The sequence below is a fragment of the Microtus pennsylvanicus genome, chromosome 4 (assembly GCF_037038515.1).
Source record: "Microtus pennsylvanicus isolate mMicPen1 chromosome 4, mMicPen1.hap1, whole genome shotgun sequence".
Classification (NCBI taxonomy): domain Eukaryota; kingdom Metazoa; phylum Chordata; class Mammalia; order Rodentia; family Cricetidae; genus Microtus; species Microtus pennsylvanicus.
In genome coordinates, this window is record NC_134582.1 from 49350206 (window position 1) to 49364243 (window position 14038).

At 40.5% G+C, this 14038-nt stretch overlaps 1 protein-coding gene across 1 annotated transcript in view; it reads right to left on the reverse strand.

Annotated features, from left to right (window-relative positions):
• The window catches only part of Camk4 (calcium/calmodulin dependent protein kinase IV), a 218906-nt gene that overhangs the window by 100442 nt on the left and 104426 nt on the right, over positions 1–14038 (reverse strand). Inside the window, exon 3 of the mRNA XM_075969040.1 lies at positions 1588–1666. Coding sequence (XP_075825155.1) covers positions 1588–1666 — 79 coding nt within the window. The remainder of the gene's footprint in view (positions 1–1587; positions 1667–14038) is intronic.

Consider the following 14038-nt stretch of genomic DNA (forward strand, 5'->3'; position numbering starts at 1 on the left):
TGGTTCCCAGCCACGTGCTCTAGGGGGGCTTTCGGGAAGATCCGCCCACCTCTCAGATCTCAGGCAATGTGCAGCCCGTACTGGTCTGACTTACGACCACCCCCACTCTGTAAATTAAGTGTCGGGGTGCACCACCATGTTCAGCTTCATAAAATATTTTTAAATGGTCGTTTCCTAAAATTTCATGTTATCCACTCCTTTTCAAAATTTCCTCAATCGTAAAAATAAGAAAAAGGAAATAACTTGGCAATTTAGTTACATTCTAAACAGTAAGAAAATACATAGCCACCAAGTCTAACTATAACATGTAAGATTACTACCAAAACCACTTACTTTCTTTCCTTAAAAATTGGATATTTGAAAGGAAATTATATTTACAAAAATTTTAAGTAATACTTAGTTCAGGAAATTTTATGATAAAAATTGATATAGAAAAAGTCAGAAATGTTAATTAAAATATCCCTGTAATTTGAGATTGACTTAAGAAAATTTTTATGACAAAAAAATTAATGTGTGAGATTTATAGGCATTAATTGCCACTTAAATTGCTACCTACTCTAATTTAACTGTGGGGTTGTTGTTTGGTTGGTTTTTTTTTCACAGCTTAGGACTCTAACAGACTATGTAAAAATGTCATTTTGTTTCTGGTTGGCTAAAATCCTGGACTGTTAAGTTCGTCCTTCCTGACACTGTAGATGTCCCTGCCCTGGGCAGCACATAACAGCTGGAGAAACAAGCTGCCCTTTGGAGAAGGAAGCCTCCTATCCCTTGCCACTGAAATGCCTGACACATCTTTCTCTGGGACACTTTGCAACCGAGTTTTCAGAAGTCCACACATCTCCCATATCTGTTCATATAAAACTTGACAAAGGAACAGTATGCTATGAAGTGTGTCTTGTCTTTTTGTAGTTTTATGAGCAGAATCTAACCCATAAACAGAGAAGAACAGAAAGAACTGTAAGGCTGAAAGAGTGTCACAGAGGGACACCACCCAACATGTGACCTCACAGGCTTCCTGTCTTCGCATTAGCGTTACAAAGGAACCTTAGACACATGTGGGCGGACATTTGTCTAGCTCCTAAATGAGCTTCGGCAAAAGGAGCAAAATTCTAGAACAAAAGCTTCCCTTCTTGTCTAAATTTGAAGGTCTAGCCTGGGAAGCAGCAACATTTGTCGAGTTGCACGTCTACAACACACCCACCCTTAGAAAGCCTAGGCAGATTAGGAGCTGATGATTCCTCTCAAAACACAGACATTCAAGTTCCACTTCATCTTCTTTTAAGTCACAGGCTTCTCTAGTGTGCTAATACTAGAGAACTGGCATATTAAAATGCAGGCTGGCGCCCTCACTCCGTAGATACACACATATACCCATGAGCACACCCGAATACAAGACTTCCTTCCCTGCTCCAATGCTTTTCCTTGCAATCCTCCTTTCCACAAATCCAGTTTAAGAACCTGTGTCTCTCTCTCTCATGGCTTCCATCAGACAGCAATTGCCTTCTCCATGATCACTTTGATTTTTGAGTCAGATGTCTTGCTTCTCAATTCTCTCAGAGATACTATTATATAATGAAATAAACTTACTGTTTTCTTTAACACTTTGAGAGCATAGGGCTTCTGGGTCCCCTTCTGTTTGCATCTGTACACAATGGATGTAGCACCCCTTGAGGGGGAAAAAGACAAAAAGAAAATGTTATGCTGTGGACATGACTTAAAGAGGAAATCTTGAAAGTGTCTCTTGCAGGTTTGCTCATGATTACCAAGGGTTCATAACTAGATACTGGTCCAAGATGCCAAGGGCCTTTTTTTCCTCACAACTGACATCTCTCAGAAAATTCTAGGATTTTTACTGGCTTTGCTTGCTGATGCCAAAAAGCATACCCAGGGTCATTGCATTTGATGGGCTCTTAAGAAAATCAAGTCGTGGGGAAAATAACATTTTTTCAAGAACAGCCAAACATTGGAGTCCCAGGGTTCCTAAGAGTCCATGGTTTGAATGAAATAAACCAGAAAGCTTCAGGGAAAGGGTTCTGAGCTCAGCGTTCTCTTGAGTGACTGAACAGTCTGGGCTTCTTCAGGTCCTTAAAGGAGCTCAGGAAGTGCCCACCGCCCTTTTGTATTCTGCTGAGGAGAATGAGCTAAGAAGGGATTGCTTGGAGTTCCATCTGTGTGTGGAGATCAAGGGGAGTTCTTCACAGAGATCATCATGGTCTGAATGCCCCCACACCACACACAAAGCAAGAGAGACATGGAGGGCATGACAGGCCACGGTGGTTTAAGTGTCAACTTTGAGAAAGAACTTACCGGAATGCCTTAAAGTAAGATCAGTTTGAATTAAGCCTTTTAGACTCTGAAGACCAAGCAGAAGGACTTCTGTAGTTGGTTGCTTTTTACTCTTTACTCTTTTGGGGGCCCAACACCCAGCTTCCAGATAGTCACATGGAGGCCTTTTCTTTATTATGAATGCCCAGCCTTAACTTGACTTGTTTCTACCCAGCTTTTCGTAAATTATCCCATCTATCTTTTGCCTCCGGGCTTTTATCTTTCTCTGTTCCTACATGCCTTTTCTTTACTTCTTACTCCATGGCTGGCTGTGTAGCTTGGTGGCTGGCCCATGGAGTCCTCCTCTCCTTCTTTCACTTCTTGATCTTCCCATCCCAGCTTTCTCCTCCTATTTATTCTCTCTGCCTGACAGCCCCACCTATTTCTCTCTCCAGCCTAGCTATTGACTGTTCAGCTCTTTATTAGACCAATCAGGTGTTTTAGGCAGGCAAAGCAACACAGCTTCACAGAGTTAAACAAATGCAATATGAAAGAACGCTACACATCTTCGCATCACTAAAACAAATGTTCCACAGCTTAAACAAATGTAACACATCTTAAAATAATATTCCACAACAGACTTCTGATGACATATTCAGCTCACGGTCCTGTAACTCTACATATGCACAGAGAATTGTAATAAACACATGCCAGGTGCCTGAGTACAATTAACTTTCAACGGACAGAAGTTAAGCCTGGAGCACTAAAGCAGTTACATTAAGTCTTACTGCATTTTTAAAACATGTTAAGAGACCATACATACATGCAAGGAGTTCTAGAGGAGAAATAAGTGAAGATAAAATAAAGTTGGGTCATATTCTGTGCTATGTATTATATTTTTAAAAGGTAGATCCTAATTAATTAAATGTGTGTGCTATATAACCTAGGTCAATGACTAAAATAATTATTTAAAATAAAACCATAATAATTTAATAATATATAAATGCAAAACTCAAAATTAAATGCAAAGTAAGGGGAAAAACCCAAGGGACTCAACAAATAAAATAGCTATAATGTAGTGGGTTGAAATTCAGTAGAAATAATTACACTAAATTTAAACTAAATATAACAATTAAAACCTCATTCATTCATTGTATTGGATCATAACACCAGGACTAAACTGCATACTATAAACAAAATCCATTTATGGATAAAGGGAAATGTAGGTCAAAAAAATAAAATGACCAATAAAACATATATGCAGAACTTTAATAAAAGAAAACACCTACATTTACATAAAAGTGAATCTCAGAAAATCAGTAGGGGAATACTACTAAGTTTTGAAAGGTCAGATTCCCTAAGTTACCAAAGTATGCACAAATGTGCATGCATATCCGAACAGATCTCTAAGACACATGAAGCTCATGATACATGATGCTCATACATAGAGCTGGAAGAAGTAAGAATATCCATAAGCATACATGGAGTCTGAGCATGCTCTCAGCAACTGGCAGAAAATGTAGCAAACTTTTGCCAAGGATACAGAATATATGAGTGACATTTCCAACTAAATTAAGCTAGCTTGTATTTATAGAAAATGACAAAAAGAACAGAATACAAAAATATACAGAAATAGTTTTGTGTGTACATGAAGACTTCATCTATCAGTATAAAAACAGTTCAGAGAAAGAATCATCTTCCCAAAAAGAGATGCTTATAAAAAACAATGGAATGGGAGAAAATATTTATAAAACATATCTGATGAGAGGTAAATATCCAAAAATATGTAAGGGATTCAAACAAGTCAATAATAGGAAAGCAAATACACATATTCACACAGTGGAAAGGGAGTGGACATTTCTTGAAAGCAGACATGCCACGGCTCAGCTCAGTAGGTATTCCACACCACTAATCCATCAGAAATACCAAAGGCAAACAAACAGGAGACGCCAGGCTCTACCCGTCAAAATGGCCTTTATCAAAAAGATGGATCAAATCGAGTATTTCTCAACTTTCTCTCCCCTAAAAGCCACCAACTGTCCCAGTTCTTCACTGGGATCACAAGAAGGGCTCTGTTGTGGACAGTCAGTTGCTTCAATGCTTTAAAGAAAAGACCCTTTAAAAGTTACTTTTACCAATGAAGTCGCACTGGGTGTAGTAGCTGGGATGAAAATGGCCCCCATAGGCTCACAGGTAGTGGCATTATTTGAAAAGATTAGGATTCATAGCCTTATTGGGGTAGATTTGGCCTTATTGGAGGAAGTATGTCCCTGGGGTGGACTTGAGGTTTCAGAAGCTTAAGTCAAGCCCAGTGGCTGGCTGGCTCTCTCTCTCTCTCTCTCTCTCTCTCTCTCTCTCTCTCTCTCTCTCTCTCCTGTCTGCTGACTCAGAGATCCAGACGTACAACTCTTGGCTCCTTCTCCAGCACCATGTCTGTCTGCATGCCACCATGCTTCCTGCTATGACAGTAATAGACTAAACCTCTGAACTGTAAACCAGCCCCAATTAAATGTTTTCCTTTGTAAGGTGGCTGATGTCATAGTGTCTCTTCCCAGCAGCAGAAACCCTAACTCGGGGTAGATTAACCACACTTTAGGGCAGACTCCACACCAGGAGTGGCTGGCTAACATGAAACAAACAATGGTGTTTTTGTAGACTATATCTCATTTTTGCTTTTTTTTGGCAGCTTTTTTTTTAATCTTATTGGTCTTTTGCTTGTTTATTTAAATTTCATTTGTGTGTTTCTGTGGGGCTATTTTTGTAATGTTTCTTATTTTTGTTATTTTATTTTGTATTCATTTTCATTGTGTATGTATGTGTGTTTCTTTTGTTTGTGGGTTCTCTTTTCTTTCTTTTGTTGAAAATATTTTTCCATACAATGTATTCTAGCCATGGTCTCCCCTCCCCCAACTACCAAAAACATCCCCCATCTTCCTTCCCAACAGATTCTACACCCTTTCTATCTCATGTTAGAAAACGGGCATCTAAAGAATAATAATAACACAAGATAAAAGAAAAAACAAACAAACTGGACTAGAAAAAAAACAAAGAGAAGAAAACAGGTCACAGGAAAAGCAGAAGAGACGTATGTGGACACAGAGACATGCATGTTCATATGCAGAAGAATCCCCTAAAAACACAAAACTGAAAGCCGTAATGTCTATGCAAAGGACTTATAAGTAAGAAAAAAGAAAGCAAAGGGGAAAATGCCTTTCAAAATTTATAAGGCAAAGAATGTACAAAGATGTCATGAGTTTTTTTTAAATATTTATTTATTATGTATGCAATATTTTGTCTACATGTATTCCTGCAGGCCAGAAGAGGGCACCAGACCTCATTACAGATGGTTGTGAGCCACCATGTGGTTGCTGGAAATTGAACTCAGGACCTTTGGAAGAGCAGGCAATGCTCTTAACCGCTGAGCCATCTCTCCAGCCCCTCCTGAGTTCTTTAGTGTTGGTCATGTGCTGCTGAGCAAGGGGCCTGGCTCTGCAGGACCGGCACACGCATGAATTCACAGAGACGGAGACAGCATGCACAGGGCCTGTATGGCTCTGTGGGTCCCAGAGCTGAGAGCAGATGTGGACACAAACCCACATCCATAACCCAGCTATGCCCAACTGATAACCATTCTCCAATGGAGTCTCAGGGATACGAATCACTCTTGTCTGCTTTGTTTTGTTTGTTTTCTTTTAAGAGAGAGAATAAAAGAACATAAAGTTAGGGGCTAGGGAGGTGGAGAGGGAGAGAACTTAGAAGGAGCTGAGGGACAAGAAAATCATGATCAAATACACTGTATGAAAAAAGTTCAGGTTTTTTTTAATTTTTTTTTTTGAGACAGGGTTTCTCTGTAGCTTTGGAGCCTGTCCTGGAAATAGCTCTTCTAGACCAGGCTGGCCAAGAACTCACAGAGATCCACCTGCCTCTGCCTCCCTAGTGCTAGGATTAAAGGCGTGCACCACCACCACCCGGCAAATTCAGTTGTTTTTTTTTTTTTAAGTTTAAAAATAAAAAAATTCCTTTAATTTGGGTTGTGAGATAGCAGGACGTCACCTCCACTTGGGTTAGCTCTCCTCTTCACTGTGACTTCCCCATCCCTGCTCTCACACCCAACCCTGCTTCAGATACTCAGTCCTCAGGATCCCGTATCACTGCTTTCTGTTTTGCTTACAGTCTACTACTCTCCCTTCCTTGGTAGGAAGGCCGCATTCTAGTTTCCTGGCCTCCACTTGTGCTCCAAAATTGGACGCATCTAAGGCTCTATGAAAAAGCCTTGCTAATTTAAAACCACAACTTGGAAAGAGTTCCTATGAAATGCCCTTCAGAGGTGCACAGTATTGGTTCCAGAAGGCATGGGTTACTGAGGTGTGGGCTGCTTCCCTACAAATTTTGTCAGAGTTGTAATCAACCACAGACTTCTCCAACATCCCATTGCCCTTTTTCTTGGCTACTGTAGTGGTTTGAATGAGAATGGATCCGAAGGCTCAGATCTGAACACCTGATCCTTGGAAATGCAACTGCTTTTCCAACTCTCAGAGAGCAGGTGAACAGTTATATCAAAATGCCCAGATTTCATTTGCAGGAAAAAGAAAACCCTTTTTAAATTTCAAATAGGAAAGAAGTGAAAATAACCAAGGGGTGAGACTAAGGAGGGGAAACCAGAAAAAGAGGCTGTTAAAGAAAAGTGATGGGAAAAGGATGCTCTCCCTATGTAATGGTGTGAGGAGCACGGGACAGTGACTGATGGGTGGGACTTCAACTTGAAACATCTTCAGGCAAGTATTCCATCTCAAGCTCTTCCCTCACATCTTAAATCAGCCCGGATGCTCCCAGTGGCTCTAGTCAAGCAATAAGAGGCTGTACATATGTATAATGCATATTACATTGCATAATTAGGTGGATTATATAGAGTACTGTCATTCTACTATTCATAACTTGCTAAACCTATTACAGGCTGGACTGCCTACTCTCTAATGGAAAGGATAGAACTGCCTGTGTTGTAACTTTTCAAACCTTGGTATGTGCATGATGATAACCATCACCCGAGATGAAACTCTAACTCAAAGTAATTCTTCTGACATTCATGGTCAAGAAAGCCAGAGTGAAAGCAACAGCCAGGCCCAGGCTCTAAAGGGCACTGGGCTTCATCACTATCGAGGCAGTTAAAGAATGCTCACTTGAACAGCTTCTGGCCTCCGTGGTCATTTTGTAAGGACTAGCTGTGTGTGAGCAGACAAGAACAATGAAGCACCTTTTTGTTGAATCGTACGACGGTGTCTTCAGATCTATAGTCACCTCGTTTCCTTTGGATCTCGGGGATCACTGGACAGTTCCCTATGGAGGAATGAAGCCGTAACACTACTCTATGCTTTCTGTGATAAAAATGTATTGTCGATGTCTTTTTAAATGTATGTGTATTTTTATGTGTTTATATATGTTTGTACAATATATTCACATGCACGTGCATGGGAGTGACTGTGTGCACGTGTGTATACTTGTGAGTGTGTGTGTTTGTGCATGTGGAGACCAGAGCTTGATGACAGGTGTTTTCCTCTTTCACTATCGTACTTTATGAGATGGGGTCTCTTGCTGAACTTGGAGCTCACTGATTCAGCTAGACTAGCTCACCAGCAGGGCCTGGCGGGAGTCGTCTGGTTTCTGCCCCAGTGGTGCTGGAAGTACAGCCCTAGATGCAAGGCTCAGCTTCTGTTTGCTTGGGGTTTTGTTGTTATTGTTTTGTTTTGTTTTGTTTTGTTTGAGACAGGGTTTCTCTGTAGCTTTGGAGACTGTCCTGGAACTCACTTGGTAGACCAGGCTACCCTCGAACTCTCAGAGAGTCACCTGTCTCTGCCTCCTGAGTGCTGGGATTAAAGGCATGTGCCACCACCGCCCAGCCGGGCTCAGCTTCTAGATCGGTTCTGGAAGATTGAACTCAGGTCATCGAGTTTACACAGCCAATGCATTACCAACTTAGCTGCATCCGTAGCCCTGTCGTGATTTCTACATTAAAATAATTTGTGTATAAACATATTAAAATGATGTTCCATTTTCATATTCACACATTTAAGTTAGTCATTTGATTTTGGCAAATAATCTACACTATATTTTGGAGAAATTAGTGAAGCAAATTATTTTGCATAAATCTAACTTAACTATTTTTAATTGTAATCCTAGACTTAAAAGCTGTTGGTTATATATTTGTATCTTGAGGTTTTGTTGAAATATTTTAAAAGCTTTTGCCAAAAACTATTTATAAATTAAAATTGTTGTTGAGTTAATTCAATATGGTTAGAAAAATTGAGCAATCCATACTATTTAATAGACTTACTTCTCTATGAATTATTGAGAAGTAGTGAGTTTTCAATTGGTAACTTTTTCAATTTTTCATAAATTTTCGGTGAGTTTTGAAAATCACTTTCTCTTACTTTTTTCTATTCTTCTATCAGTTATCATAAGTGAAAACAGGATAGGGTGAATGTTACAGGCTATATATTCGTAATTGGATGTTTAATCTCATCTTTGAACAAGGTGGTTTTATTGGTATTTTTTCTTAATTTCTTTTGAAATTCACATTAAAATGAACTTCGCCTTCCCTGACCGTGTCACGGCTCCTCAATGCTCTCTACCCACCATGCTTCAAGGTATTCTTCCAGCACCAATGCCAAAAGCAAAACAAAACACTACCCCACAGATGAAGAATGAATGATAAAAATGCTCAAACAATTTACTCTCTGTGGGCATTTTCAGTCTACAACTGAAGTTGATGCCAGAATTGAGAGGCTGTCATGTTCGTGGCCAGAATGTAGAGGCTGACGTCTTCTGGAAGTGCTCCAGGTGAATCAGCTATTACAGCCTCACAGGAAATCTCAAAAACTCCACATCAGAGAACAATGTTGATGCCCAAACCCTAGGACACCCCCAAGCTCAAGGTTTGATAAGCTCGGCACCAGAGTGTTTCTTCAAATACACTCCCATTCTCAAGTTCATGTACGTCCTGTCTCCTCCCGGGATCCCGTCCCTCATTTCATGGCAGCTTGCGTTCTACTTGATGTCTCATCCTGACTCTTGCAGCTGTCTGCCTAGTGACTTCCCTAGTTATTGCTTCATCCTGATGTCATCTGACTCCGCCCACTGCCTTGCAGGTATAATTCCTAACCTCAATCTCCTTCAAGACTTCTTCCTTACTCTACTGGCTTCCCTCGGTCAGCAGCGGGAGCCAGTGGTTCCACATTCCAAACCCTTGCTGGACAGCTTACTCATCTCTCCAAGAAGTTTCCCGTCTACATCTGGTTACTAAAGTTCATCTCTGATGAAGGACGCTTAAAAGAAATCCCACACTAGCTCAGAATTGAGAAAATAGACAGTTAGGACGCATGCTCTACATCGGCATAAGTAGTCTAAGAGGCCACGCCCCAATGGGCAGGTAACTACTGGCTGTAGGACTTCCTACAGCTCATCTCGATGCCTGGATCCCTTCAAAAGACTCTTTAGAAGCAATTCTTCTTATTTGAAATAAAGAAATGACTGAGGCCCTCATCCTTAAGGAAAGTAAAAGCCCAGAGGCTCTGAAATGGAAGCGCTCAATACCAGGCACTAGAGAGGAAGCAGCCTTGAATCTTCTCCATCACAAAGGAGCATGTGGCAAGACAGAACTTGTGGAATAAAGCTGGGACATTCTTACAGGTCCTTCACTTTGTATCGGACCACTCAGTGCCCCATGCTGTTGGCCATTTTCACTGCTAATACAACTTCTTCTAAGTCATTTGCTTCCTTTTCCCTGTGTGCAGTTGTGTGCATGCAGAAAGAACATCCAAAGCTGAATTCTCGGTCAAATGTTTAATGTCCTAACACAGTATGAGATCTCATATAATTATAACTCTGTCATTCACCTTAACCCCATTACTTCCTACCATTCAAGACCAACCATCTACCATAAGGTATTTAATTTATAGGCGATGCAACCTCCACATCTTTACTTATGCTCATTAACATTAATAAACAATATTCAACAGTTCTGAATACCATTTATCATTTGTTAAAGATGTCAATCATGCAATATCTCAGTCCACAATTTACATTTTTTCAATGAAATGAAAGGCAGAGATGTTTTAGTATTAACGTACGTTGCTACTGAGATACATTTCATTGATGTTACTGAAAGAAGCAACCACGGTTGACTTATTTGTCTACTTCAAACATTTAGTGGATATACTGGTAATATTTTCTTCATAATTCAATTCTAACTTTCTAATGATACATAATGATAATACACCTTTATTCTGCATGAGACAAAGATTTTGATTTGGAAAGCAATCTCTGAATGTCAGGCAGACCAAGAACTGCACAAGACCTCTTCCAGTGTCAGGAGAATAAGACCAGTCAGGGTCAGGAGGACAAGGAACTGTGCAAGGCCTCTCCCAGGGTCAGGCTGACCAGAAACTGCACAAGGTATCTCCCAGTGTCAGGCAGACCAGCAACTGTGCAAGCCCTCTCCCAGGGTCAGGCTGACCAGAAAATAGAAAATGCACAAGGCCTCTCCCAGGGTCAGGAGAACAAGAGAAGTCCGGTAACACGCTACCATTCACAGAAATCGCTCTCCAAGACTTCAAGTTTGCATTTCCAAATATGACCAAGTAGGAAATACAATTATTCTCAAAGACTATAAAAGCTACTTCATTGTAGTTCACTTCATTTTTAAAACTGAACTTGTTAGAGTGTAAACATGATTCTTAAGTTTGTGTGGGAATGAGAATATCTTTTCATATCTTCAAAAGCATCTGAAGTCACTGCTTGCTCTCAAAATGGAGTAGGTTTAACTCAATTAAAATGTACCAACCCTACCCAAATAAACAAAAATGTAGAACTAATGGAGGCCAGGGAGATGGCTCAGAGGCTAAAGGTACTTGCTGCCAAGCCCGACAGACTGAGTTCAGTCCCCAGAACCAACACGATGGAATGCATGAACGAACTCCCAAGTCTGTCTCTAATCTCCACACAAATGTGTGTGAGCTCTGACATACACAAATGTTCAGGCGTGCACACACAAATAAATAAATAAATACAGCAAAAATGCATAACCACTATATAGGGAATGTAACGGAACAAAAGGATGGTTTTGGCCCTTAGTGAACGTACATATGGTATGGAAATAAAAGAATGTATAAATACATACTTTTAAAAAGAGGCCGATGCTAACAGATATCAAGCAAGCCCGTTTGGGTTAGTATTCACTGCTGTCAACATCATCTGAGTGTATGTGAGCTCCAATGGGAGCCCCTCTCTCCTTTCTCCCATTGCAGTCTGCTTTTTTGTTGTTGTTGTTTATTTTCTGTGTTCTAAATCACTTTGCTGGTGGCCTGCAATTTCCATTTATCATGTCAAAGGACAGAGTTTTGCTTTTTTTTAAACTGCTTCCCCTCAATTACTTAATTTTTAAATTCTCTTCACTTTTTATTTATTCTGTGCATCTTTTACATCATGTTCTTGATCCCATTCATACCCGTGTCCCTTGACATACGCCCTTTGCCCCTGCACCCCAACCCAAATAAAACAAAATTTAAGATTAAAAAAAGGGAAATTTGTTTTAAAAGAACAGAGGAAAAATTTAAAATCTTGTCATGGAAGCTGCAACATGACAAAGTAAGTCACAACGTAGAGCCCTTTGTCCAAAATCTTTACTTGCAAGTGTTCACTGCAGAGAGTCATTGGTCTGGTTTGAGGCCTCTGGTTTCTAACATACCATCGATGCTGGACCTTCACTAGAACTCTTCCTGGGTATCCTGTTGATACCCTGTGTTGTGGGGATCTTAAGTCTATGGGTCAGCTTCCTTCACATACTCCAGCAGGTCATAGACGGGGTAGATTTAACACAGGCCAAGTCACAAGCCTAACAGCTGTAGGGTTGGTCTACCAGATGGGAAATGGGGACAGCTCTCCCATGCTCACAACTTCGGGGCAGGCTCACCCACACCTGCACTAACAGGGATGCCTCTCTCACTCTTATGACCACAGGGTCAGCTCTCCTACCTGCCCCAGGCATAATGGGGGGGGGGCAATCTCTCTCGCATGTGCTACCACAAATAGATAAATTTTCTTTAATAATAATAATAAACTTCTTCCTTCTTTTTGATGTTCTCTTTTCTTCACTTTCTACTGTCATTTAAACTAGGTAAATAGTAAATACTTTAATAGTTTATTTTTCAATATTCTATTTCATCACTGTCTTGGCTGCTAAAGCACATCAGTGCCTTATTCTGCTAAGGACCACACTCAGAGTTACAGCGCTTTTACTAGTTTATTACAGCTTGCTCATATATAAACATAGAATCTTAAAAGTGATACTTCTACCACCTTTCCTCCTCTCTCCTTAGGGATGTTATAATGATATATTTTATACTGTATTTATTAAAATACTATATAATATACTTCAATTATTTGACCCTGCTTAAAAGAGTCAGCAAGAATAAATAAATAAAACAAGTCCTTTCCATGATGCTACTGTTCTTGAGTTTTAAGTCTTCATTTATTCCTATAAATCTGAGTTTATAACCAGTATTATTTTATATTAAACTAAAAACCTCTTTAGCATTCTTTTGATCCATGTATGTAAATGACAGATTACCTCAGCATTCATCTATTTTATTCTAATTGTCTTTATTCGTGTGTGTGTGTGTGTGTGTGTGTGTGTGTGCGTGCGTGCGTGCACGATTATGTGCTGGTACACATGCAGGACATGCATAAGTGTGAAAACTTCTGGGCAGCCTTTGGTGTTGTTCTCTTTAGGCGTCAGTCACCTGATTTTGAGACAGGGCCTGGGGGTCTGGGCCTGTGGCTGAGGCCAAGAAGCAGGTTCACAGGTGCATGCCGCCATACCTGGCTTTCTCCGTGAGTTGTGGGGATTGAACTCCTGCTTCTGTGGCAAGCACTCACCTACTGAGCTATGCTCACACTTCTAAACTCTTATTTTCGCTAAACACAGAACTCCGGGCTGACGGGTTTTTCCTTTCTCCTCGCAGAGCATCAAGCGTGCTGCTCCACCGTCTTCTGTCCTCTTGGCTCACAACTATGCTCAGCGCTTCGGGCATCGGCCCACCGCACATGTCAACTGACGGAGGTACATCAGCTGTATCGGGCGGGCATCTTTGGTTTCTAACCTGGCGCATCTTGTATCCTAGAATAGGTGTCCAATACTCTTGCTCTCAAAGCAGTGACCTCTCTAGTTGAGTCTTGATCCCATGCCGTGTTTCTCCCTCTAGGTTTTAACCCTTACTCCTAAAGTGTGTTCCTTTTGAAGTTCCGATCGAGTATCTGAGATACTCAGTGACGTCTGACTACCTTCGCTTATCCAGAAATGTCTTTCAATAGCACTTGCCTCTGTTATCATTCTGTCTCCCTGTGGTTATTGCTGCTTGGTATCATAAAACCTCCCATCCATCACTCCCTGTTTGATAGCCAAAGTGAATGTGGGACTCTTGTGTGAACCTTCATCAAGAACCTCAGACCTCCATCATCCCATGCTCAGTGCCTTCTTAGATTGTTTACCCAAGAAAAGTCAATATAGTACCTGGTACTCCCCCACTGCCAAGATCAGAAACCCTTCCCTGTAGTCTTAATTTTAATCACCTTATTGAGATATCTAAATATTTAAATCAGATATTACTTTTGCAAAAGAGAAAATTATGTTTATTCTTTAGGCACTTATTAAGAGCAAATTACAGATGCTAACAAACTTTGTGATTGAAGGAGATTAGCAAATAAAATATCACGAGAGTAG